The 27,314-nt window shown below is 43.7% G+C and overlaps 3 protein-coding genes across 3 annotated transcripts in view; 1 reads left to right on the top strand and 2 right to left on the bottom strand.

Annotated features, from left to right (window-relative positions):
• The window catches only part of BRWD1 (bromodomain and WD repeat domain containing 1), a 43,126-nt gene extending 26,008 nt beyond the window's left edge, over positions 1 to 17,118 (bottom strand). The window contains exons 1-19 of the mRNA XM_062488185.1: positions 17,020 to 17,118; positions 16,838 to 16,896; positions 16,664 to 16,693; positions 16,412 to 16,471; positions 13,245 to 13,395; positions 12,322 to 12,420; positions 11,954 to 12,114; positions 11,523 to 11,744; positions 10,072 to 10,172; positions 9,417 to 9,487; positions 8,206 to 8,306; positions 7,517 to 7,557; positions 6,722 to 6,820; positions 5,192 to 5,342; positions 4,605 to 4,739; positions 3,611 to 3,739; positions 2,170 to 2,395; positions 1,685 to 1,870; positions 597 to 780 (exon numbers count right to left, since the gene is read on the bottom strand). Of these exons, the coding sequence (XP_062344169.1) occupies positions 597 to 780; positions 1,685 to 1,870; positions 2,170 to 2,395; positions 3,611 to 3,739; positions 4,605 to 4,739; positions 5,192 to 5,342; positions 6,722 to 6,820; positions 7,517 to 7,557; positions 8,206 to 8,306; positions 9,417 to 9,487; positions 10,072 to 10,172; positions 11,523 to 11,744; positions 11,954 to 12,114; positions 12,322 to 12,420; positions 13,245 to 13,395; positions 16,412 to 16,471; positions 16,664 to 16,693; positions 16,838 to 16,896; positions 17,020 to 17,077 (2,264 nt within the window). The 5' untranslated portion in view covers positions 17,078 to 17,118. The remainder of the gene's footprint in view (positions 1 to 596; positions 781 to 1,684; positions 1,871 to 2,169; positions 2,396 to 3,610; positions 3,740 to 4,604; positions 4,740 to 5,191; positions 5,343 to 6,721; positions 6,821 to 7,516; positions 7,558 to 8,205; positions 8,307 to 9,416; positions 9,488 to 10,071; positions 10,173 to 11,522; positions 11,745 to 11,953; positions 12,115 to 12,321; positions 12,421 to 13,244; positions 13,396 to 16,411; positions 16,472 to 16,663; positions 16,694 to 16,837; positions 16,897 to 17,019) is intronic.
• A 3,101-nt stretch (positions 17,119 to 20,219) lies between these two features.
• HMGN1 (high mobility group nucleosome binding domain 1) lies at positions 20,220 to 25,148 on the bottom strand. Its single transcript, XM_062514979.1, has 6 exons — positions 24,876 to 25,148; positions 24,573 to 24,605; positions 24,436 to 24,465; positions 24,281 to 24,331; positions 22,321 to 22,452; positions 20,220 to 21,068 (listed from the first exon to the last, which is right to left on the bottom strand). Exons 1-6 carry the CDS (start codon positions 25,146 to 25,148, stop codon positions 21,021 to 21,023), a joined length of 567 nt encoding a protein of 188 aa, XP_062370963.1. The 3' UTR covers positions 20,220 to 21,020.
• Positions 25,149 to 25,240: 92 nt separating this feature from the next.
• The window catches only part of GET1 (guided entry of tail-anchored proteins factor 1), a 4,614-nt gene continuing 2,540 nt past the window's right edge, over positions 25,241 to 27,314 (top strand). Inside the window, exons 1-2 of the mRNA XM_062515225.1 lie at positions 25,241 to 25,330; positions 27,067 to 27,232. Coding sequence (XP_062371209.1) covers positions 25,241 to 25,330; positions 27,067 to 27,232 — 256 coding nt within the window. The remainder of the gene's footprint in view (positions 25,331 to 27,066; positions 27,233 to 27,314) is intronic.

Genomic DNA, 27,314 nt, shown 5'->3' with positions numbered 1-27,314 from the left:
GTAACAGCATTCTATTTAGATAAACTAAGCTGCTGTGCTGTTGCTAGTGCTGCCTTTTTTAGATCCTGTACTGAACTAGTGTATAACTCTGAACTATAGAATATATAGAATTATATAGAATATATAGAATATATATTCTATATATAGAAATATATAGAATAGAAATATAGAAATATAAAATATATAGAATACATTCTATATATAGAAATATATAGAATTATATAGAATGCTACTTGGTTCTCTTCACATTTTGGTCAGACTAAACAATCCTTCTGGACCTGGAACCAAGCTCACACCAGCTGCCTCAGACCCTGAAAAGTATCACCAAAAGTGAACTGGGGGGAGAAGCAAACCAGGGGAATACGACTTCATTACCTGAAGCTGTAATTGGACAATTAACCTCTGATATGCAAACAGACCAAACTCCTGAATCTGTCTGAACAACTCGTGACCGCTGTCCATCGCGGACGTACCCTCCGCCAGGCTCCAGCACCGCCCAAGACGTACCCTCTGAAGAATACCTACTTCATCCTCTAACTCTGCCTAGCCTCTGCTCCAGCCACAGAGAGCAGCCTGTGTTCAGGCAGCAGACAGACCTGAGCAAGCTGGGGGGGATCTCAGGCACCACCACCCTGCGCCTCCAGGCCTGCAGGTCCCTCTCCGTGGCCATCTGGCTGCGCGGGGCGTTCTGGTGCATCTGCCGCACGCCCTCCACTTGCCCGCTGCGCCGCAGCCCGATGTTGGGGGGGGACTGGATGTCCAAACTCGGCCTTCTGAAAGCTGAAACACACAAATCAAAAACGTTTCTGCCACGCTGCGTGGAGGTGGAAGCTCGTAGCTTCTTGCTACAAGGAAAAAAAAAAAAAAAAAAAAGAATAGCGGCTGTATTTTTATCTCTGAGTGTGTGGCTTGCAGCCTTCAGGGAGTATTAACTGCAGAAACGCAGAGAGATTACACAAAGGACTTTCAAAATGGTCATTCCTGCTACTGTTTTCACAGAATCAGTATCACAGAGTCATTTAGGCTGAAAAATGACCCCCAAGATCCAGCATTTGACCGATGACCACCTTGTCAACCAGACCAGAGCACTGAGTGCCACATGCCAGTGGTTTCCCCAACACCTGACAGTGAAAGGAATTGTGATGTGACAGAAGGGTCCTTCTGAACAGTTTCAGACAGCTCTGAGGCCAGTGGGGCTCTAAAAAGCACTTTTCCTAGAGCTGAGCATCTATAATTAAATATATAATTATATACGAAAATGCATTTTTTTTCATCTATATCATATAATTACATAATTAAAACTACAAAGACACAGCTTAGGAAAGTGTCTTGTTTAAATCTGTAAAGAAGGGACGGGGAAACCAATTTCAATAATGGCACAATACTTACTTTGCAAAAAGTAAGGAATGGAAAAATAACTTATATTGGCAAACATTTGCAAAAAATTCTATTGTATATATTTTGCATGTTTTTAATTACCTTTTCCTTTTAAAGTGAAAGGTTTTGCCATTTAATCACAGGAGCAGCAATATTTTAATGACTAAAAAAAAAACCAGGTATCACAATGTTAAAAGAACCTCAGTCCCCAAAACTACACTGAAGTTAAAACCTGTTCAAGTATTCCACACAGCACAATAAAAATGGAGACAAAACAATTACTGAAGAATTTATCAGCAGTCCTAACCTCTCCTGGGTGTTCCCTCCCCATTTTGGGGACCACTTGGAGCAGATTCTTGATCAGCTCCAGTTCTCTGGTCCTGCTCCAGCTGTAGCTGTCTGATCATCCCATCCAGAATGCTGGGCTCCAAGCCTGGCTCATCCTGGTCAACTGTCTGCTGGCCAATCACCTGCTCAACAACTTCTCCATCACCTTGCAAGTGTAAAACAGAGCAAATGAATGAAGTTATTCCAAGTAAGACATTTCTGGAATGTACAATCGAATGGTTTGTGAACATCACTGCCACAGAAAAGAACCACAACATCCATCTGAACAACTAGTTTGGGGTTTTTTTGCTTGTTTAAATTGTATTCACTGTAGAACCTTCTAGCATCTTTAGCAAACGAATATAAAGTACCAAGTGAAAAAAAGGTATTTTTAAATTGCTGATGTGCCCTGAGGAACTAGTGCATAACCTACTTCCAAATGTAGAGCTTTAGCGATATTCTTACTTGTTGCTACATAGCCAAGCTGAGGAATCAAATGTTCATCTGCACAGTTCTCTCTTCCTGGCACCAGTCTTTGATAATTTGTGGGATGAGGGTTTCCATCCACATCCACTAAGAAGGGAGGGGGCATGAGGTGAGGGGCCTGCTGAGTCTGCTCATCCAGCACGTAGTTGTTGGAGTCCCGGATCAGCGGCCGATAGTCAGTGTGGAAGAACATCTGATCGGGAATCTAAAAGGAAATATTTTTATGTTAGCAATTTGGAAAAAAAAAAATATGGTAAAGGACACAGAACAAGCAGTAAAGTCTCTAAAATGTACTTAAAGGTAAAAGAATGGGCAAGTTCCCAATTAGAAGATTTTCATGTAACTTCAGTTAACCTGGATGGGTGTTGCAGTACTGCAATTTGTGATAGTGCTTTGCAGGTAACAAAATTCTTTCAGAAAACAAAAAGCTGAAGTAACTTGATGCAGAAGTACTGTTTTACACTTAAAAATATTCATCTCTCATTCTGCACTTCCCCCCTACAATGATCAGAATCACAGAATATTCAGACTTGGAAGGGACCCACAAGTATCACCAAGTCCATCTCATGAGTGGCCCCTAAGTTTCCTTGCAAGGAAATCTTTGGCTAAAGTTCAACATCAGCTCTCAAAGTAAAAGTTTTCCTCATCATTATTTTTTCTTAATCTAAATCCACCTGAGGTTTTTTTTTCTACAACTGCAAGTCTGCTGAGTCCAAGAGGCAGAAGGAAAATGGTTACGTAACTATTAGATCACATTCAGAATGTTTGCTTCCAGCACTGATGGGAAGCATGATGGGGAAAAAGTTTCAATTTCAGCTGAGAATGCAATTATAAAATAATTCTTTAAAATGACATACATGGAACTAGCATTTTAACATGAAAAAAATGCAAGGGAAGTGAAGAAAAGACGAAATGTGTACTTAACAAAAGGGGAACAGGCTGACAAATTCAAAACTTTAGGACAGGATAAATACAGACATTTATCCTACTCTCAATTTTCTAGTATTTCAAAATCCACAGCATTGCATCAATAATTTACTTCTGCTTAATTTAATCAACTACAGTGAAAATTTGGGCTTGAGTGAGGAAAGGCCTGAAGAACTGCAAGATAAACCAGCACAAGTCAAACAGAAGCATTTTTGAGGTTGAACAATTAAGGTGAATTCGCTGCCTCCAGGATGAAAATGTATCCCAGGAACATTCTTGTGGGAATGTCCCATGGGAATGTTAAGATTGGTTTTTTCTTGCTGTGCCAGGATCATATAAGCAAGACAATTTACAGACATCAAGGAATCCATTATATTTAAATCCTCTAACCACACAAATCATTTTTTACATAGGAACTTTTAAATTAATTAACGTAATAATGCAATTTCAGTTAAAAACTCAATACAGACATCCAACAAAAAGCTGAACTTACCTTTTCATAAGGCCTGCTACAGCCAAAGCCAAATATCAGCAGATGTCCATGAGAATCTGTGCATGCAAAATGCTGCCCATCTGGGGAAAATTTACAGTCAAAAACAGCTCCATGACCCTGGCCTTCAATCTGGATTGAAAGAAAAAAATGTCAAGATTATTTGACCATTTTTTCAGAGCAAACCATAAGCATCAAGAATTAATTACTCTATCAAAAGCCATCCTGCATTTCCCTAAGTACCTGTATTAAGGCACAAATAATTTTGTTACTTCAGTATAATTCTTTTCCTCTTGAATTTAAGTCCTGAACCAATTCTAAAAGATACACTAGAGGGTATGAAAAGTTACTGTTCAGTGAATAAAACAGAGAAATGAACATGTTTTTCTGAGGCCTTTTAGCTGTCAGCACACTAATTGAAATAAACTGGAGTTAATACAGATTGGTTTTGTTAAACAACTTTCTAGACAAACCCAGAGAATTTCAGAACTTAATAATAATAAAAAAAAGCTCTTTGCTGTTGACTAGGGAAAAAAGGATTAAAAAATTACATGAACATTAGATCAGAACTTCAGTCTCAGAGAAAACAACCTAATTTAAAGTGTTAACAGTGAGCTGTCAAATGGAGCTCTCAAGCATGCTGCCAATGGATATTAAGATTATTATATGGAAAATGCAAGTATCTGTCCACAAGGGTCTTGAAACAATGGCCTAAAACAGAGCATCTCACCTCAGCTAAGGAAAACAATTAATATGAATGAAGTGCACAATGATCTTCAGTAACAAAGAGTGGAAAATCTGCAATAATCAGGAAATTCTAAGGTAAAAAGCTCTAAGGAAAAAAATAATCAATCAATTTTGCTGGTTCAGGTTTTTCTGTTTGTTTTCTTTTTTCTAAAGGTGCAGGAGGGGTGTGAGTGCTGGTGGCAACTCCTTAAGCTGGTAGTGAACACAGTGCTGTGTGCTGAGAACAAAAGGTGTTTGAAGAAGCTCTTACCATGTTAAAATAATGCTTTGTTTTGGTGCCTTTGGTGATGTCCCATATGAAGACGTTGCCATCGTGACCTGCAGACAGCATTATCCTGCAATCAAAGGGATGGGTCTCCAAGACAAACACCTCATCTGCATGGCCCTGAAATTTCAAATTGCACAGCACAGGGAAACAAGGAAAACACACATCAGCAGGATATTCACAGCAGAGCCCAAAGCCTGTGGTGTCCTCTCTAGAAAATTAAACCCCAGGCAGCCACAAAGATTTGGACACTCCAAAGGTAAAAATTTTCTAGATTCAAGCAAGAGCTGTAGAAATATGAAGCTTTTGCCCAAGGATGGTGAATTACTCAATGGGCAAGTTACTGCACAAAAATTTTATTTATTCCACATTTATTTGTTCTTTTATTTATGGGGAAAAGTCTTAAGCAGGAGGAAGAAGCAAATTTTGGTTAAAATAATTCCAAGGAACACCACACCTGCTGTACCACCCATACAGAGCTTTCAAGACCAATGAGCTCTAATCATAAATTCAGCATGCACATGTCACTGAAATTCCAGGAATATCTTCCAAAAGCAAGGAAAATTCCATACCACCAAGTCATGGAGCAACTGCCCTGTACTGGAATTCCAAACTTTGAGCAGGTGATTATTCACAGCCGTAACAACATAGTTGTCATTTTGGTTCCAAGCTATCATGGTTACTTTGGGCTTCATGAATTTGTCTTCTTCTGCACAAGTGTCACTATTTTAAAAAAGTCAAACAGGTCAGAGATGTGTGTTTTATTTTAATTAGTCCATTTCTATATCAAAATACAGTAACTGGTTTTCCTATATTAATAATCAGACAACAGAAACGAAGTGAAGAATTAAATTTAGGTTAAAACTTTTGTCCACAAAATCCTTCATTTAAAGCAAATCTGGATTTTTAAATTTTAAAGGACTTGATAATCTCTTTCCCATCTGAGATGCAAGGCAAAAATGCTTTCCTTTCCCATGGAATCTTGGCTCCTCTACAATTAGAATCCTAACATAAATCCTTTACTATTTTGGACTTTTTACAGTCAGCTTTTCCAACTAACTGATTCCCAAGCCAATCTCTACACTAGCTAAGCATTTTTTCACGAGTCCAAACAGAAATACAGTAAAGATAACATTTTGTTTTAACCTCAATCTATTTCCTTATTCTCTCCCCAAAACACATTTAGAGGATACTCTAACACTGCTCCTCAGCCTTTAAGTAAGCAAAGGAATAAATTTTCTTGGAAACACCTTCACATGGGATTATCTTTATTCCACTCCAACCAGAGGCCTCTCTTACAAAGACTCTCAACAACACAGCCACAGTCAAATCTCAAATATTAGGAACTTCTCCTTTGTAAAATCAGGTTTCTTTCATGGTCTTTTACATCACAGGAAAAGCTCAAAAATCACCCTCCAGTGAAGTCATGTGCCCAAGGTTTGGCTTTTCATTTAGCCACCTACAAATCATTTAATTAAAATCTCATTTAATCACCTACAAATAATTTCTGTTCAGTGTCTGTGGAAACCTACTGAGCTTCTGTAGTCCTGTAAATCATTCCCCCTTCAGGTTTACCCAATACCACATAATATCCTGGTTTTTATCTCTAATAACATTATTCAGACTGGGGGCCACCAGCATTTCACTGTTTCATTTTTCTGAAAGCAGAAGATGGGACTAGACAGCAAGATCAGTCCTTGAGGCAAGCCACCTATTCCATGTCATAACCTCTCCTGCAAATAGGCCACCACCTACTTTATTTTTACAAATCTAAAAATATTTCTCCCGTGACACACCAGGTGTGTCAGACTAAAACCCAGATACAGAAGAGAGAGTTTTTCTGTTCACTTTTTTCCCCTGAGAAGAAGCAATAAAATTAATTTGGTACAGAGGACACCTGAGAGCTTTACGAACACTCGGCAATTTATGAAAGCACAGAGCCAAATTCAGCAATTATTACATCACCAGAACGCTCAATTCACTCCTCCCAAGACCACAGAACTTGACCAGAATGCTGCTCTCACTCTCACATTTGAGTAATTGAGTTTTTCAATCTTTCTGAACTGACACAAAAGAAACCAAGGAAAGAACACTTCACCTACCCCAGCAGTCGATCAGACATGTCCAACAAAATGCTCCTCCATTCTGCTTGCTCAAAACGCCAGATCCGAGCTGTTCCATCTCTGCTGCCACTTATGAACCTGAAATTAAAAATTCACTCACTTATCCTGCAAAAGATTTGCTTTGAAGTACTTTTAAAGTTTTACACACCACCACAACATAAATTTTGTAGTGGAAGACTGGTAGAAGTGAAATATTCGATTTGTGTTCAAGAGAATTCTTTCCAAAAAACCAAGAGCTTTTCTGAACTGGAAAACTGAATAAAGGTGTCAAAACATGAGGAGCAGAGAAGCAAGTTCCAAAGTTTAACTCAATTCACAACTCCATCCTCAACTCATCCTCAGTATAGGACTTTAATGTATCTTAAGTAATTGCAGATTTTCAGATACTGAAGTAGCAAGGACAAATCAGATGAAAAGGTTCTAATTTATTTTTGACCATTTTCACTGCATTTTCCCCATTTCCTATACAATAGTCAGTGAAACTGAAAGAAAAGGAGGAGGAAAAGGAGATTTATGAGGCCACAAACACTTTGGGTACATTAAAAAGTGGTAAAATTCCCCCAGGTAAATAAAACCCCAGCCAGGACAAAAATTATCTAACACAACAACAGAAAGCTGGAACAGCTGAAGCTTAATAATGCTCCTGCATCAGTCCAAAATTTCCCTTCTGGGTTCTAAATAAGTAACTTTTTCTTACTAGGAACATGCAGTAATATATTCTTAATTCCAAAATTATGCATTTTTTTGTCCATATTTCAACATCTTTCAACATACCTGTCCCCAGCATTAGAAAACTGGATGCTGTCAACTTTGTCCTGTAAGAAAAAATAGAGACTGTTAGAAATCTTGTTTTTTAACCAGGGAATATGTTTTTGACAATTCTGAGTTTAGTAAAATCTGAAATAATGAAAAAAACAAAACAAAACAAAAACAGCGATGTAATTTCTAAAGGTTTTAACTGCAAGGCACACCAAGTCCAAACACTGCCAAGAATTCACTATTAATGGATTAAAATGCATCTTTTAAAAACTGCCTGAATTAAGCATGAAGGATTAACAAATTAAATAACCTGGTTAACAACTGAACCATATATAATGTAAATATATTATAAATATAACATATTAAATATATTTCCAATTCCATAAGTCAACTACAGTGGTGAGGAATCTGTTGTTCCTACTCCTAACTTAGACTTTCCTTAAAAAAAATAAAGAATTACTTATTTTTATCACAATAAAAACTGCAGGAAAAGTAGATACCACACCAAGTCTAAGAGTGGAAAAGTCTCCTCTACATAAAAAATATGTACTGATCAAGCCTTATCAATGCAAGAAAAGTCAGATTTTGTAGTACAGGAAACATTAATGCAAGCAAAATTAATTAAGAGCATGCTAAAAACCCACTCATAAAATCACCTTGTGACTTCAATGCTGATTCAAATTACTAATTAACTAATTACTTACAGCATGACTTTCCAATTCAGCTATTTTCTCAGGTGTTTCAGAGCCAAAAAAATACATTCTGATGACGTGGTCAGTGCTGCCGGTTGCTAAAAACATACCACCTGCAAAAATCAAGCAATAATTAACTTGCTGTGGAAGAAATGAAAACAGGTCACCACCACTTCTCAGAGGCCTGGTTTAAATGAAAAAACCCCACAACTATTTGAAGAATGGCACACTTTTTTATGCTCTTCCACTGACACACATATGTGGAAGGAAATCCCTTTCTTGTTCCAGAAAGTTTTCTCAGCGGCAGCAAAAATAAATTAGCGTTACAAAGATTTTAAAATACATCACTTAGGGCAACAGTGGAACTTTCAACATTAAATTGTACAGAGAAGCCTTCAGTGGTGGGGAATATTGCTCTGGATAATCAGAATTGTTTGGATGACTCTCACTGTAGTCTGTGCCTCATTTGTGCAAGTGAGCTGCATCAAAATTAGGCTGAAACGTGAGTAAACCAGTCAAACACCAGTGTAAGCACACCACAGTATTTAGCTGTGGTGGCAAAAATTCCAAGATCTGCCTTAAAGTGCTGTCAAAAAAAACCCCAAAACAACAACAACAACAAAAACAACAAAAAAACCCCTAAAACAACACCAAACAAGCAAAATGTCATAAACACCCTCCCAACACAAGCCAGGGCTCTAGCCTGACAATGTTAACAAGCTACACCTCAATTTTCTTTTTATTTCTGGAATTCACATGAACTGAGAGAAAGGAAACAACAGGCCAGGAGTGAAGCACATTGAAGATACATTTCTGCACCCTTAAGAGAGGAAGATCTTTATGAGCATCCCTGGCACTGGATCAGGAGCTCCTGCTGGAAGGAAGCACTTCCACTGCTGGTGACTGTGGGATGTCAGAGAACCCACTCTGCCAATCCTTGACATTGCATGAGGGGATTAAACAAAAATTAAAAATCCAGTAAAGATGGATAGAAGCAAACAGACATTAGGTGACTTTTACTTCTGTGAAATCACCAATGTCTTCAACAGCCTTTCACTGTTAGCTAAGGGAAGTCCCATGATTTAATTGTGTCACAGCTAACAGCGCACATCTGTGCAATTATTTACTCACAGCTGCAGGTTTTATCCATTTTAAAGCTGTCACAATCAAGTATTACAAGAGAGGAAAGAAGAAATCACAAGGCTGAACTCCACATGACTTACCCACACTGAAGGAAGAACAAAGCATCTGAACCCCTGGTCTGGGTTTCTCTGTGAACTTCACTGGCTTGGTGCTTAAAAAGAAAAGATGTTTGAAATAGGCCACACCACCCAAAACTTGTCATTTAGCAACATTTCAAAACATAAAGGGATGTTTCTTCAAACATGGATCATTTTATACCAACTACCATGACGTGGTACAACACCAGACACACATTGATCATCCTAGAGCTCTTTTTGGTAGTAATTAATTTTTTTGGGGTACAAACAAAGAGTAATCACATACTGACCATTTCAAACTATCCCGCATGCAAGTTGTGTAAGAACCATCCTAAAACTACAGGACTGTTGGAAAATCAACACCACCACCAAGCTTTATTAGACTTCCCAACATACTTACTTACATTTCCAGCCATTCCTGTTGTCCTACATTTGTACTTTTAGTGAAGAATGGAATTCATGTATTTCCCAACTGATCTCCCAAGTCAATGGAACAGCATTAATTTGTAAAGGGTATAGCTAGTGATGGTGATCATCATGTGTGATGATTTGCACAACATTTTTATAACCACAAAAACCCAGTGCAGTGAAAACCATCTGATTTATTTTACTCAAGCCTAGGACGGCATAAAAGTTAATTAGCAAACCATTCACATACTTGAATTTCATGGAATCTGTATCCCATTGCCAAAAGCAAACAGTTCCATCTGCCCCAGTGGAGACCATGTATCGCAGGGAGCCTTTCACCATGGGACTGAACTACAGAGAGGAAAGCAAAAATCACACACACAAACAGATACTTAACAATTGTTCATGAGCTTCTCAAAAACTTAATGGAAAAGCTTGATTTATCTTGGATTCTTCACCTCTAACTGCTGGAGCAGCTGTTGGCAACTCTTTGTTAGTGCTTACAAAGTAATACCTTCCCCTACTTTGAGGTTAGTTTGTGCTCTGTGTTTCAATTACTGCGTTAAAAAAATCCAATTCCTTCAGTGGTTTGGGTTTGATGTTTTCACTGACCACAGGCATTCACTGAAAATCCTGTCAATGAATGAAATAACGAGCACAGCAGACTGAAAAAAGGGAAGTTTGAATAGACAGATGTAGTTTAAAAATAATTAAACAGAGCACAAGGTATGAGCTAGTTTGAATGTGTAACTTAGCATCATAAGTGATTTTACAGCAATTCCTCAGAAATAGTTAAGACATGGATTTGTTGCTGTGCACAGAGCTATCCTTCAGAAAGCTTAACAGACACAACTTGTTTAAACTGTTCATCAATTACTAACATTGGGAAGTCATATAAATTGTATATATTGCAATTATGGTATTACTAAGAAAGCTTAAATTTAAAAATCCACACATTACAAACAAAGAAGTACCACAAGTATTTCGGCATTAAAATACAACCAAACTAAAAAGTGCAATGAATGCCACAGAAAGTACAGGTATGAAGATGACTCTCTGAGGCAGCATTTCTGAGAAAAATGCAAAATTATTTATTTGTACTGAGCTCCACAAGCCACTCTTCACCCCTCAAGACAAGCTGTTGATCTCACTGGAAAACACCCCAAACCTGGGTAATGAGCTGCTAATTTCTGTGTTAATTAAGGAATTAAAGGCCAAAGCCAGGCTGAATCCAAACGACCACCAAGAACACATCATGTATCAAACCACCTTCAAATTCATATACAATTTTGTCCTTCTGAAATAACTCTTATTTTTGAGATTAAAACAAATACCCACATCCCAAAAGTTGTAGGAACAATATATAATGGAATCAGAACACATTCACACAAAACAGCAAATCATGTCTCCAATAAGAGACAATGGGAGGACATATTTCCCAGAAATTCCCTTTTGTTCCAACAACTCAAATATTATAAGTAGTGATCTTTAAGCAAAAAGGAATTCCTGTCATTATCTTCAGTTAAATACTTAGGAATTCCAGAGAGACAAGGCATTTACTTGTTTTAAGCAGGTTTATCCTGTGATTTGACTTAGTTTTGACATAAATATTTACACATTCAGATTTCACTACTCCCATAGGCAGCCACAGAGAAATTATTTCAGTTTTTAATATGCAGAAACACTTCAAAAGCCCCATACCTGCAATGAGGTAATGGACCCTGTGTGCCCATGGAGGACAGCAACTGGTGCACAAGTCCTGAGACACCACACTCGGATCATCTTGTCACAGCTCCCAGCTGCAATCATGGTGTTCTCATAGTTCACAGCCATGTCAGAAATCTCTGCTGAATGTCCTCGTAAGGTGGCAAATAATCTGCCATTGTGAGTGGACCAGATCTTCACCAGACAGTCATCTGAGCCCTAGAGAGAAATATTCATAAAGGACAACTTCTGACATGCTTCTGACCTTTAACTACAGCAAACTGTTTCACTGAAGCACAGTGAAGCAGCTATATTTTACCAGTATTGATATTTATCTCCAGGAGTTTTAGCACAACACCCATTTCCAAACTCTTCTCCTTGTATCATCTAAAACTATATTCAGAGTTGGATGTATTTCATCAACTTACAGTAAATATTCTGTGTCCAGTTCTGTCAAATGCAACACAATATACAGAAGAGAGATGGCCAAGGATCCTCCTGTGCATCTTGACATGCTGGTACATACTTCCTGGGAATGATGTGCTGAACTTGGCATATCCAGTTAATTGCTTTGCTCGATGCACCTCCACTGGAACACAAAGGAATCACATCATGATTCAAACATGTCTGTTCTAAAACCTGGGTTTATTCAACTGCCATTAATATTAAAAAGCTACCAGAAATTATTTTCAGATTTCATAAAGTCAGGTTTTGTGGTAACTGCAGTTTTTTCTGTATGTAAAACCAGTATTTTGGATGTGCTCAGCAGCAGTGGGGAGAGGTGAGAGAAGCTTACCAAGATTTGGTGGGGTGCCATAGTTCACAGGCATTTCAGGGGGTCTGCCTCGATGAAGAGCAGCAAATGCAGAGCCCTTCCAAACTGTGTTCCTGCAATCTGCAAAAACAGTTCATCACAAGTATTTGTTAAAAATGCCAAGAGAGCTGCAGTTCCAAAACACAGCAGAGAGCCCATCTAGATTGGTCTCAAACATAGGATTGAACCCACCAAAAAGCCAGGCACCAACTGCCCCAAAACTTCTCACGAAAGCAAAGAGTTAAAGAGAAAAATCCATTTAATAGTAACACAAGGAGAAAAAAAACCAACACAACCAACGACCAAACTTCAAAATTAATCCTAAGTGACAGTACCCTTGCAGTTCACTTGTCAAAGAATTAAAATTTCAACTGATTTTTAACATTTTCCTGAATATTTACACAGGAATCTAAGAGTAGTTATTAATATGAAGATATTTAATGAGATGATCTCAAGAACCTTTGAGTAATTAAAGGGGATTTACAAGAAGGTTGGAGAGGAATTTTTCACAAAGGCTTGGAGTGAAAGGACAAGGGGGAATTGCCTCAGGCTGAAGGACAGGTTTAGATGGGATGTTAGGAAAAAATTCTTCCCTGGAAGGTAGGCAGGCCCTGGCACAGGGTGCCCAGAGCAGCTGTGGCTGCCCCTGGATCCCTGGCAGTGTCCCAGGCCAGGCTGGACACTGGGGCTGGGAGCAGCCTTGGACAGTGGGAGGTGTTCCTGCCATGGCAGGGCTTGGAATGGGATGAGCTTAAAGGTCCCTTCTGACCCAAAGCGTGCTGGGGTTCCAAGAGGTCATTTCCAAAGTGGCAGTTCTGCCTTCCTTACTCACACTGTTCCCCAAACCCTGACTCTGTACCTATGACAATGTATCACACCCATTTCAAACAAAGAACAGATCCTACCTTTTGCTGTCCGTAGCAAGGACTGCCTCCCTGCCCCAAGTAAGGAATTCACTCTGGAAATGCTGGGTGGGATCTCCTTATCCAGGATAGGGCCAATACGTTTGCAAATTTGTAATAAATGATCTGGAGCCACATGTTTGTTGGACAACACCTGCCAGAAATTCAAGGTTTAAAAATAAGGATGGTACACCCAGAACAGACGAATCTAAAAGCATCAATATGCACAGGTATAGTAAATTCTTTTTTATGTTCAACTTACAGAGAAAAATCAATTCTGTTAAGTTCTGAGCTAGTAAATTCAGTGGGTACTCTGCCAGCTAGGGAGAGCTGTAGTAAAAACAACTGGAGTAAAGTTACCACTGCACATCAGTATTTTATTACTTGAAGTTTACAGGAATCACCCCTGTGGCACCCACTTGTGAGGCACCCTACACTCAGTGTCTTTGCTCAATTCACCCTATTATTTGTATTAAGAGTAACAAAATTCAAACCCTCATAACATCATAGGGAATGTGGTTGCAGTCAAGCACAAGAATTTATGCAGCTACTACTTGTAGAGTAAACTGCAGACCAGCAGGTTTGAGTACAATCTCTCTGGAAACAGCTTCCTTGAATAACCAGTACTACAAAGCCTAAGTCTGCCCTATTTCCTTAAACCAAAGGATCAAACCAGTCATCCCTACGTTCAGGAATGATCCCACACTATCTGCATCAAGCAACCTAAAAAAAAAAAAAAAAAAAAATACACCCCCACACATGTTCAGATGTCTCAGAGAAGAACAGATGTGTGCGGGTTTTGATTTTTTTTTTTCCTCCTTTTTCTATCTGGGAGATCAATCTAAAAAAAATCTTTATTCTTATCAAAACCACCTCAATAATGCAGAATTTAAAGATGCAAAGTAAAAGTTTAAACAGCCTTGAGTAGAACAAATCAACAAAAATCATAAATTGAAGCTGTTAGGGAGGTCTGAAGCAGCTGGGATCAACAGCACCACACGTCCTCCAGTATGACCTGGCCACGAGCAAACCAGTCAGCCCCAGCAGCCACACTGCTCCTGCAGCAGCCAGAGAATTCCCAGCCACTCCATCCAGGAGAGGCTCAGGGCCACACCAGCTCAGGTATGTGGCCTCTTGCCCAGGTGGCTGAGAACACAGGCAGAACGAGCTCGTGCTGCTGATGCTGCTCCCTTGGCTGAATGGCTGAGCTTGGATGAGCAAAGTGTCCCAACAGGGCTGATCTGCTCATCCAACAGTGGGAATAAAAATAGCACACGCTGCCAAAAAGTTGCCCAAATCCACACTGAGCATTCAGAAGGTACAATTTAAGTCAGAGCCTTGCACTTGTTTTTTAATAATAAAATCCAGGTATAAAGCTTGTGGGGCACAGGCGGTATTCCTGTCAGGGTGGGAGGTGATAGTATCAGTAAAAGAGTTCCCATTACCCCACAGACAAATCTGTCCAAGCAAATCAACCCATCAGATGCTTCAGTCTGATTATAAGGAATGTATCTGGTAGCCCAAAGATTAAAAAATGCAGTTTGACATAATTTCTTTATCAATTTTGACTCTTGAATTGGTAAAGAGCAGTACTAGCCACAGCATTCAGGACAGAAAGGTCAGCGTGCTTTCTGTCAAACACTAAAACCCTTTTTGTTTGCATGCCATCAGCAACAAGTATATTTTCTAAATACAACCCCTGCATACAAAAGTAGCCTAGCTAAGGTACTGGAAGGAACAGTTATTTTAAAGGTTTATAATTCCATGCTGAGCAAGGTGGAATAGAAATAATTACACCATATGACTGCATTTTTCTGCGGTCTCTTCAAATTCATAGTGAGACCAGTGGGACAAGAGGTTCCAAGAGCCCCTCAAAAAGCAGAAACTAAAACCCTGAGAATATCAATTTAGTTATTCTGACACAGTACTGCTTTGTGCAGCGATTTCCTTTAAATTGTGCAGGGAAAAAAAAGAGAGAGAAGCAGCACATTTTCAAGAATTCATTTGACAATTGTATATGCAGAATAATCGCAGTTAAAAAGCAGCCCTGAAATCAGAAAAACACACACGTGGGTTCTCCCAACACTCTGCTTTTTGTCAGAAGAAACCAACAGTGAAGCAACAAAAGAACTCCCAACAATCCTTTTAAGCTTAACTCTACTTCCATCTTACCTAAATTCAAGTCAGAGCTTGAAAATATTCCTGTTTAGCAAGGCCAGGCTTCTTAGTGACTTAAAAAAAACAAAACTTCCTTGCTCAACTGACCACAACGAGAAGTAGAGGAAATGGAATCAAACTTATCATTTCAAGCAATTCTTTACTTAAATTATTAAGAAAATGCTTTAAACAAGATTTCATTCCTTCTCTATGCAAATATGATCCTGAGAACAATCAGTCAATTAACCCGGAATGCCTGAACCTAAGGTGGGAAAAAGCAAGGACAAACACCTATTTCAAGGAAACACTATCCAATACAATAAAGCAAGATAAAAACCACACCGGGCAGGGCAGGCACCACGAGGCCATCACTCCCTGGCATTCAAACTCTTTGCCACTTAAGCAGCAGTAAAATTAACCCCCAAAACACAGCTCTGCCTTCTCTAAAAATAATTCAGAATACACCACACCAGTTGTGGAAGGGCAGAAAGTACGTTTTGTGAAGAGATCAACCCCATCTTTCCAGCATGTCAGAAACAAAGCCATGACCAGCAAGGAGCCGGCGATATGAGCACATTCACAGGCACAACTGCCAACCCTCGGTTTCTGAGCAGCGATTTCATTTCCTAATCTGTTGGAGGGGGCTGAAAGAAACCAACCAGAAAATAAAATACCGACGAATCACAACGTGCCTCACAACCTGGCCCCTGAAACTCCAAAATGAAACCTCGCAGCAGATTGGCTCCTGCCTGCATGTAGGCAGTGGCATGTACGACTGCACAACGCCAAGCTCCACCTCTGCTATGTAAACAATATCCTCAATTTAAACCACCGCTTATGTTTTTGTTAGTCTGATGTAAAGAAATTAAAGGCCCTTTCTAAAGTAAATCCAGTGTTCAGAGCCAGAATGGTCCCGGAAGGTGAAGATTTGGGCCTACTCTTAAAGGCAGAGGGTCTAACATCAATGTTATCACCATAAATACAAGGGTTTCTTTTAAAGAGGAAAGTCTCACCAATTCTTCGTAACTTCTATAATGCTCATTTCCTTGCCAATCCAACCTTTTAGGAAGCAACTAAATAAAGGAAAAACAAAACAAAAAAAAAAAAAACAAAACGTGAGCGGTTAAAGGGGAAAGGAAGGATTACAGACCACATCCAAAACAATGTGTGTTGAGGGGGGAAAAGTTGAGACAGCGGCAGAAACTTGAATGACTTGCAAAGGAAACTTTTGACTACAGCAAGATTTCATCAGAGCCCACACCGACCTGGTGCTGCTCCAGCTCCTGCACCAGCACCTGCAGAGGGAAGGGGAAAAACACAGAGTCAGGGACAAGCCACCACCTGGCTCCTCCAGAGAGGGGGTCGCGGCTGCTCCCACCTCCCCCCGACCCTCTGCGGGCAGAGCGAGGTCCCCGCGCCGCGGTGAGCTCCGGACTCACCTTCAGCGCTCTCCTGCAGGGCCCGGTGCTCAGGAACCGGGCGATGAGGAAGTAAAGCTCTGTAAGAAACACGGCAAGAGACACGGGGGTTGAGCCGGGGGGCGGCCGTGACCCATCCTGAGGGGGGGGGCAGGAAGATGGCGGCCCCGGAGGCACCTCCTCACCCCGGCCCGCGGTGTTACCTGATTCAATGAGCGGCAGCGACGCGCCGGAGCTGGAAGAGGCCGCAGGCTCGGCCATGGCGGGCTGAGGGCGGCGGGCCCGGCTCGGCACGGCGCTGTCAGCGCCTCCCCTCCCCTCCCTCCCTCCCCTCACGGCCGCCCCCCCGCTCCCCTCAGCGCTCCCTCCCTCCCTCTCCCCCCTCAGCGCAGCCTCGGCGGCGCCGCCGCCATCGCCGCCGCACCACCCGCCACGGCGCCGCCGCCGACACCTCCGCCGGGAGCGACGGAGGAAAATAGTGCCCGCAGTACCGGGCGCTCCGGGCGCGCCGGGGGAACAGCGGTGAAGGCGTGTGGCCGCGGGAAATATACACGGAGGGCAGCGGGGCGAGCGGCGGGGGGGATGGCGGGGAAAGCGCCCGGTGAGGAGAAGGGGAGGCGGAGGCGCGGAAGGATCGCGCGAGGAAGGCGGCGGTGACGCGCGCCGGGGGCGGGGCTGAGCGCGGCGGCGCTGAGGGCGGCGGGGGAGAGGCTGCAGCTCGGCGCTGCTCCCATCGCCCCCGGGAGCTGAGGTGCTGCCGCTGCTGTCTCAGTCTTCCTATCCCGGGACAGCCCTCCCGGGGACTCGCGGCGAGACACCAGGAGCCGGTTCCAGGGGGTGATGCGGTGACGGAGCGGACGCCGAGTGCTGCCAGGCCAAGGCTTTTGCTTCGAGTGCTATGTCTGGTTCTGGGCCACTCGCTGCCAGGAGGATATGGAGGGGTTGCAGCTTATCCGGAGAAGGGAGAGGAGCTGGAGCCGCAGGAGGGGCTGAGGGAGCTGGGAAAGGGGCTGAGCCTGGAGAAAAGGAGGCTCAGGGGGGACCTTGTGGCTCTGCACAACTCCCTGACAGGAGGGGCAGGGAGGGGGGGTCCGGCTCTGCTCCAGGGAACAGGGACAGGAGCAGAGGGAACGGCCTGGGGGACAGGAAACGGGCTGGGCCAGGGCAGGCTCATCGGGAGAATTTTTTCGCTGAAAGGGTGATGGAACAGCGGAATGTGCTGCCCAGGGAGGTGTTGATGTCCTCGTGCTCCGGGCGTTAACAAGGTGCTGATCAGTCAAAGGTTGGACTCGATGATTTCAGAGGTGTTTCCCAATGTAAATGATTTTGTGATAACGTGATTCAAAGTGCACTGCCCCGCGCGGTCCCCGGTGTGTCCTATGCCAGTAGAGATCTGGGAGCATCAATTCTGGATCTTAGGGATGGCCCAGTCTCTTTCTGAGACAGCAGAGCTCCATGGGGGATGCTGGGGGCACCTCCCCAACACCAGCGTGGGGAGGGGCATTTCCCACACCGCGCCAGGAGCACTGCTTCCCTGGCATCAGTGCTAAAAAAAAAAAAAAAAAAAAACAGCTCTGCCCCCATGCCTGTGCCACATCGAGCCTGGCTCCTGGAGCTAAGATTTTGGGAACTAGGACCTTGACCTGTTGGAGTGAGCCCAGAGGAGGCAGCAGGATGAGCAGAGGGATGGAGCAGCTGTGCTGGGAGGAAAGGCTGGCAGAGCTGGCATTGTTCACCTGCACAGGAGAAGCTTTGGGCTGAGCTCAGAAGCTTTGAGCTGGAGGAGCTGCAGGAAACATGGAGAGAGACAATTGCCAAGGGATGCAGTGACAGGACACAGGGAATGGCTTCCCACTGCCAGAGGGCAGGGCTGGATGGGATTTTGGGAATTAGGAATTGTTCCCTGGCAGGGTGGGCAGGGGCTGGGATGGAATTCCCAGATTTGCTGTGGCTGCCCCTGGATCCGTGGAATGTTCAGTTCCAGGTTGGACACTGGGGCTGGGAGCAGCCTGGGACAGTGGAAGGGGTCCCTGCCATCTTAGGGGTGGCACTGGATGGGCTTTAAGGTCCCTTCCAACCCCAACCATTTTTTATTTTTTTTTCTTTCCCACAGTTGTTTCCCAACCATGCACAGGCTGAATGCTGACAAAAACAGCAATGGCTGTACTTAGGTTACATTTTAAATCCAAGGTCTTCTTTCCCTATTTCATTCCCCACCTCTAGTACCTGGAAATGCATTTTTAGAACCTTGAAATAAATTATTTTTATGTATCATTCCTTTAACCCAAACAACTATTAGCAGTATACAAAAACAACAGTTTCTCTAAAGAAACAAGTTTTGTCCTCCTGCTGTTTTATTTTGAATCAGATTGTGCTCCATTGGATGTAAATCTGCATCAGCTCTCACTCCAGTCCTAAGGTGACGAGCTCATAAATCTGATATCACACAGGACAGAGTAATATCAAGAAGTTACAAGAAATTAAGCGGTGACAATCAAGCAGTTACAATAAATTAAGATGTGAGGGAGATACTCCACAGGATCACACCACCAGAGACCCAGAACATATGAAAAATAGACATTCTGTAAAAGCAGGGATAAGTGGTTATTTTGGGGGAATTACCTGCCAGTTTATTACTTATTTAACTGGTGGATTGAACTTGCCAAAACCAGAGAGAAAATAACAGCATGGAACTAGATCATGTTACTATTAAATTCAGCTAACAAGTATGGTACCTGGAAGGGGGTGTTGGGGCAAGTGAGTTAGTGGCATCAATTTCCAGTTTTGAAGTATCTAAGAACTTGAAGCCAAATCCAGGTGTGCTCTGTGGGGAACACGCCTGTGATGGAATGGAACAGGAGTGGGTTCTGTTCTAAGGTTGGGAGACTTCCTATAGAAAAATGAAAAGATTTCTGAAGTATTGAAGAGATAAAAATGGTAAAATTCTTCCTGAAATGAAAGTATTGATTAAGAAAGCAAGTTAGAAGTGAAACTAAAGTGGATTATTTTAGAAATAACTGCAACATTTTGAAAAAGGCACTAAAAATGCACAGGAAGCAGGTACTGGGCTTGCAGGTGTTCAGAGCATAAACAAGTTCTGGGGTAAGAGGAAAAACACCCAAATGTTACTGTTTGGTCTTGGCTCCTCCCAGGACAAGGTGACACTTGTCTGGCTGGCATCTGATGCTTACTGTTACTTTTTTTAAAAGGCAGTGGCACAAATCTCTCAGCTTTCAAACTACAAGTTTAGGTTAACACTGCAATTCTCCACTCCCTGAACTCCACCCATCTCTTTAAAAGTCCAATTTTAACACACTCAGCACTCAGATTGTGAGTTCAGTCAATGCAGGAGCTATGGAAACACTTTCATAATCAAGGTTTATTTGGTTTTTTTAGGTGATCACAAACACTATCAACAGTTTTACAACTGTTTTTATTCACAGAGCTTTTTAAATCTAAAAACTAATTTTGTTTTTTTTTCTAGCACTATTTCAAACCTTTTTCACTCAATCTTTGTAGATAAGCAATCTTTAAAACTAGATGTGAAGTTCCAGTATCTGAAATATTGACATAAGTTCCATCTGCCAAGCAGAAACTTTTACTTAAGAGAGTATTTAAAGATACAAAATAAAAGTTTCCAATCCTTTGCATCACAACTACAAAGTTGTTGGGAAAAAAATAAAGCTGCAACTACCAAAAATAACTTTGTCACTGATATACATCACTCAGCAAGAAATCCACCACTAGGGAGCAGTTTTATTAGATACGCAATCCTACTGATGGTACAACCATACAGAAAGATAAATAACTAAAATGTTAAGACATTCTCAACACATTGTTACAAATTCCAAAATCTGTTCTGTGTTATGCTTCATTTTATAGGATAGAAAACTGTCCCTTGGAGTCTGTAGAACATGAGGCCTACTGAAGGCCTCAAAGCCCTCTCCTTAATTAACACGCCATTAATTTCTGGTTTCATAGAAAACAGACAACCAGTAAATGATTTTACCACTTAAAAAAAGCATTTACACTTATCTAAATATGTAAAAAAATGGATTGAGTCGGGATTCTCTCCTTTTTTAAAAACGTGTTTTCTAGAACTACTAAAAAACTTGCATTTACAAAATAGTTGATAAAAATATTCCTCTGAATTGTACAAGAAGAAAGGTTTAAGGACCACCAGTTAGAGATATGGGAGTACGTGTCACTCAGACTTCACTTCCTTCTCTGCAGCTGCATCAGGTGCTGGGGTCTGGAAAGGGGAAAAAAAAAAAGAAAACACTTCAGTGCAGGAAGCTTTTAATGGCTCAGATTAGTTTAGAGTGGTTTTAATGCACGAAAGGACAGAATAACCCTGACTTGTTCCTGCAGATTTCTCTTGGGTCATGACCTGTTAAACCAAGCTGTCACAAAAAAGCTCCTTGGATCCACCAGGATGGATTTCAGGATGTTGATTTGTTACTAAACACACACTGCAAAGGATTTTAATTGGATTACTGCCTTTATGACAGAAGCTAGCTTTTACACAGCTACAATTACATATGAGGTGTTTATAAAAATAGATGAAGTTAACACTTCATGCCTTTAAATTTCAGATTCTTCAAGTCTTAACCCTGTTTTAATTCTTAGCAAACAGTAACATCCAACAGGACAGACTCTGCCTCTTCTCCACTCTGGTACAAAACTACATCTGGAATTTTACATGGTGTGACCAAGTCACCATCCATTTTTTTTAAAATTCCATAATCTCTGCACCAGTGAACTAAAGGGTCCCCAGATGGGAATGCCACCAAATTTGGTTCCACTGCTGAAGTAACACAAGCACAAATTAAAAGGCTGCAACAATGCCAAAAAATGAGTCAGCTGAAGAACTTGATACACAACTTTTTCACACTGCAATCTTGCAAACTGTTACCCCAGAGTAAATCCTCCTGGTCACTGAAGTACCATCCTGTACCTTCCTTGCCCACCAAATACCATCATCTACCTAAAATCAAAATATTCCACTGAACTCCTGAAAATGAGGGGACATTCACTGTCACGAAACATGACACCAACTCTAGGCCAGTTATCCACCTGCCCTGTTAAGAGGCACTGCTTTTCCCTGCAGATCTTGTCCCAGATTTGTAACTGACTTATGTCTGCATTCCAAGGATATGATACAGAGTGGAGGATGCTCTAAGTGACCTGACCAACGACTCCAAAAAATTCAGCCACAGGGCCACTCTGGCACTGTGGTGCAGCCAAGACCCATGTGGCACAGTCACTTCTCCAGTAACAACTCATTAATTGTTCTACTTTGTCACTGCACCAACCTGTCCCTTCTCCCATCAGTGTCTGTCAACGTCACCTCAACTTCCCTCAAATCAACTCTGGGTTTGCACTCAAGATTCTTTCCAGACCCAAGAAAACGAATGTTTCATTTGTCAAGAAACTTTTGTAGCAAAAAACCCTCACAACTTCTCAGTAACAGCAAAACCCAAACCCAGCCCTCCAAATTTCACCTCCTCAGTTTTAGCTTCCCCATTTTCTGCAGGCAGGTTGTCCTTTGTCTGTTCTTGGTTTATATCTTCTGACTGTTTTCCTTTAGGGCCCTTCTTCCCCTTTGACAGAGCTTTCTTGTCCTCAGATTTATCCTACAATGAAAATTTCCAGTAAGTCAATTGTTATGACCTTCCAGGTAAACTTTGAAAATAATAACAAGCACAGAAAAGCAAGATGGATTTGCTAAGCTACCAACAACCCCTGATCACCCACTTACAAAATAATTCAGAATTACATAACTGCTACACACTGACTTCTATACTTTGATTGCCAAAATATATTTTTCTTCATTAACATTTATTTTAAAAGCCCACCAAGTAACTTCATAATGAGCAAACTTCTCACAACTGGAAAAAACACTCTGAGGCAAGTTTTAAAAACTGACAAAGTTGATACAAAAAAGGTGTTTTTTGATGAATCAAATAAAAAAATGACTGTTAATAGCTTGAAGTAGTTATAAGCAGAAAATCAGTGTCACACATGTCAACATGAATGAGCAGCAGTAAGTGCAGATGCATCACAGACACTACAACAACAAAAAAAAAAAAAAAAAAGAAATTACAACTTGGTAGCAATGGAAAGCTTCCCCAAATTCTTTAGGCTTGCAGCCATGAGAGTGGGAACACACTGATATCAAACCACTGGAGTGAAGGTGGATTCCTAATCAGGAACTGCTCAGTAGGATTAATACAATGAAAACATCAGATAGTCTGCAAAGATTATTAGTTTTATCTGAAATTAGAGAATAACAGAACAGTTTGGGTTGAGAGGGATCTTAAATATCATCACATCCAACCACCAAAACCTCCCACTGTCCCAGGCTGCTCCCAGCCCGTGTCCAACCTGACCCTGGGCACTGCCAGGGATCCGGGGGCAGCCACAGCAAATCTGGGAATTCCATCCCAGCCCCTGCCCACCCTGCCAGGGAACAATTCCTAATTCCCAAAATCCCATCCAGCCCTGCCCTCTGGCAGTGGGAAGCCATTCCCTGTGTCCTGTCCCTCCATTCCTTGGAAATTGTTCATCTTTCTTATCCATTCCCTTCAGGTACTGAAAGGCCACGTCAAAGCTCTTAGTCACTACATCACCAAAAAAAGCTTATGATGACAAAGCAACACTTGACAACGCAAACAGCAGCAAGCCAACAGACACAAGGCCATTTTTAGGTCTCAAAAAACCCAAAGAATTTTACGCCTCACTTACTTGCACTGTGAAAGCTGTGCTGAAAAGTTCAAGGATCACACAAACCCACTTTCTTACACCCACACCTGAAAGCCTGAATGGAAGTATGAATGGAAGCTCATATGGTTTTTAAGTGGCTAATACATTTCCTTTCCTTGTCCTAAGACATTGCTTTAAAACATCAGTGGGAGTATTTTATCTCTTGCTACAGAGATGAAACACAACACCATGCACAGAATCACTAAATCTTTCAGTCTGGATAAGTCCTCCGAGATACTCCAGTCCAACTTTAATTGAGCACCACCCTGTCAAACAGAGCAGAGCAGTCAAACAACATCCAGGCTTATCCTTGGACACCTCCAGGGATGGTGACTTCACCACCTCCCTGGGCAGCTTTTCCAATGCCTGACCAGCCTTTCTGTGAAGAAATTCCTCCTGATGTCCTAACACACAGTTGCTTTGACAGTCAAGTAGTTCCACCCAATACCAAACCACAATGTAACACGGCATGGATCCGTGCCCACACCTTCATGCAATGCCTGGAGCTTAACAAGGATCTACACACACAGTGATGGAATGTACCTGTAAACACTGGCAAAAGCACATTAAAACAACACTTCAACCAAGCGAGCGTTCCCACAAGGAATTAAACCATTCCAGCACGGCGCACCGAGGACACTGCGCGGGACGCCCGCAAGCACCACCTCCTCTCCCTCCCCTCTTCCAATTCACTCTCACCTTCGCCGGCAACTTTTTGGGTTTCGGCTCCGCTTTAGCAGGCGCGGGTTTCTGAGAAGAGAGAACAAGTCAGGCGGGGATCCAGCCCTCGGGGACCCGTCCCGGGCACGGCCCCCCCCGCCCATCCCGGCAGGGCCCCGCCGCTCGGCACTTACCGCGGAGAGCCGCGCCGATCGCCGCTTGGGCTGCGGGCAGGGAGAGACACGCACACACACAGGGAAGAGAGAAAGGCGTGAGGGGCGGACGGGCCGGGGGCAGCCCCGCCTGTCCCACCGCCCTGCCCGCTCCTTACCTCCTCGGGGGCGTCCCCGTCCGCTACCGTCACCTGCAACACACACGGCGCGTCAGCGGCCGGGGCGGGACCGGCCTCTCACCGCCCCCCGCCGCCGCTCCCGGACCGCGAGTCCCGCCGAGCCCCCCCATAGCCCCAGCCCCCTCCCCGGCCCGCCGAGCCACCCGGCACAAGAGGAAGGCGCCGGTCCCCGGTACCGCCGCAGCGGAGCCCGCGGCGCGGCCGCTTACCCGCCCAGCCCGGTCCCCTCACGCCCCCACTCGTCCCCACCCGGCGGCTCCGCTCTTTGCCGCCCGCCTTCACCTTCCTCTTCGGCATCTCGAGGCTCCCGGCCGAGACCCCCGCGGCTGCTGCTGGTGGTGGTGGTGGTGGTGGTGGTGGTGGTGGTGGTGGTGGTGGTGGTGGTGGTGGCGGTGCGGCGCGGCTGCTGCGAGCGCTGCTGCGGCTGCCTGCGAGCCTCAGCCCGGCTGCACCGCGGAGCCGCCCCCCCTGCCCATCCCAGCAGCGCCAGCGGCGCCGCAACAGGATCCAGCCGGATCGGCGCGCGCCCCGCCCCCGAGCGCGCCGCCGCGCCATTGGCCCGCCCGCGTCACGTGCCGCGCGCGTCCCCGCGTGCCCTCACGCGCCCGGTCGCTCCCGGTGCCGGTGCCGGTGCCGGTGCCGGGCCCATGGCGGAGAGCGGCGCCTGGCTGCTGGTGCTCAGCGCCGTGTTCCTCTGCAACGCGCTCAAGATCCTTCTGCCCTCCTGCTCCACCGTCGTGAGTGATGGCACCGCCCCGCCCCGCCCCGCCCCGCGCCCGCCGGGGATGGGGAGGCGGGAGGATGGCCGGGAGGGAGCGCAGGGAGCCGGCCGGGCTATGAGGGGCATCTGTCCCCGCATGGGGAACTGTGTGGGGAGCGGTGCCGGTCCCGTGACGGGCAGGGGCTGCTCCTGCTCCTGGCCTTGGAGAGGACAAGCCGGTGCCGGAGATGGTGGGACGCAGCCCCGGTTACACCGGGCGCTGAAGCTCTGGGGAATTGAGGCACGCGTGTGGTCAGTGATGCTCCTGAGCCTCCAGCCCTGAGGATGGATCACGGAGTCACGGAATGATTTGGGTAGAAGGAACCTTAAGGATCATCCACTTCCAACCCCCGCTGCCGTGGGCAGGGGCCTTCCACTGGGCCTGGCTGCTCAGAGCCCGTCTGGTCTGCTCCCGGGATGGGGCATCCACAGCTTCCCAATTTTCGGCAGTAGGAAGGACAGCTTTGCTCAGTTTTGCATGTTTTCAACAGATGGACGTGCCCGTTGTTGAGTTGGGAGATCAGTGGATATGGAGATTAAAGAGTTGAGCCATTGTAGGAATAAACCTTAAGTCTCAACCACTAACCAGGGCCCCCCTATTCTGATCTGAAGCATTCCTGTGGAAGCGTGGATAATGGAATTGAGGACAGATAAACTGTCTCACTGCCAGATAAACTCACACGTGTACAAAGATGCTGAAATCCCTGTCCCTCTGCTCTGCCATGGAGATAACTTCAGTGGCACAGAGATCAGTGTGCACTGTTCAACAGTGGACAAAAATCCTTTAAAACTTAAATCACCCTCAGCAATTTGGGAAGCTGAACTCAGTGTTTCTAGAGATGAGTGACTGAGCAGCCATATGAGGAGAGGAGGAGGGAGTTTGGTTCGTTCAGTCTGGAGGAGACTGAGACTGGGATCTGCAGCTCCTCCCGAGGGACAGCTCCCACCTCTGCTTCTAGGACAGGGACAGCACCCAGGGAGCAGCTGGAGCTGGTTCAGGAGGGTTTAGGTTGGGTTTTAGGGAAAGGTTCTTCCACCAGAGGGTGCTGGGCACTGCCCAGGCTCCCCAGGGAATGGACACGGCCCATGGCTGCCAGGGATGCCCAAGCTGGGATTGTTGGGAGGGCTGGGCAGGGACAAGGATTGGACATAATTCCTTGTGGGTCCCTTCCAACTCAGGATATTCTAAGATTCTGTGGAGATCTCTGCTCAGCTTTCTGCTGTGATTTGAGACCAAAGATGGTGTTAGTGGTCTCACTGACTGCAGGCCTGAGAATAGCATCCATGGGGAAAAAAATTTACATGTGTTTTGGGGAAGCTGGAAAGATTTGCCAAGGAACAGCAAGAAAAAGATTCTGTGTCCTTAATGCCTTCATTTCTATGGCAGACAGAGTGCATGAATTGACAAGCAGGTGGTGCCTCAAGAAAAGAAATTAGGAAAGTAAAAGGAAGGGAGAAGATGTTGGAATACTTGGCTGCTAGAGCTGGAAATGGGAATGATCACAGAATCATTTAGCTTGGAAAAAGCCTTCAAGATAACTGAGTCCAGCTTGAGGCTGTTTCATCTTGTCACTTCTCTTTTTACCCAAGGATTTCCTTCATCTCAGCCAAAGGGCCTTTTTTATGGGAGGCTTTTGAGACCATGCTTTATACACATTAAAGCAAATCAGTGGAATTCTGGGTCAGTAATTGATAGCTTTCTTCAATTCTTAGGTATCCAGGCTGCTACAGAAGGATGCAGAGCAAGAATCCCAGATGAGAGCTGAGATCCAGACCATGAAGCAGGAGCTTGCCACCATCAGTATGATGGATGAGTTTGCCAGATATGCCAGGCTGGAGAGGAAGATTAATAAACTGACTGACAAGCTCAAAACCCATGGTACAGTTTCATGTCTGCTCCCTTTCCCAAAGGAAAAACATTTTCTGTTTCTGAAAAGTATGCTGTCAAGAGTGTTTTCAGT

This window comes from Cinclus cinclus, chromosome 2 (genome assembly GCF_963662255.1).
Source record: "Cinclus cinclus chromosome 2, bCinCin1.1, whole genome shotgun sequence".
Classification (NCBI taxonomy): domain Eukaryota; kingdom Metazoa; phylum Chordata; class Aves; order Passeriformes; family Cinclidae; genus Cinclus; species Cinclus cinclus.
The sequence above is the reverse complement of the archived record's forward strand: the minus strand, read 5'-3'. Positions and strand labels throughout refer to the sequence as shown.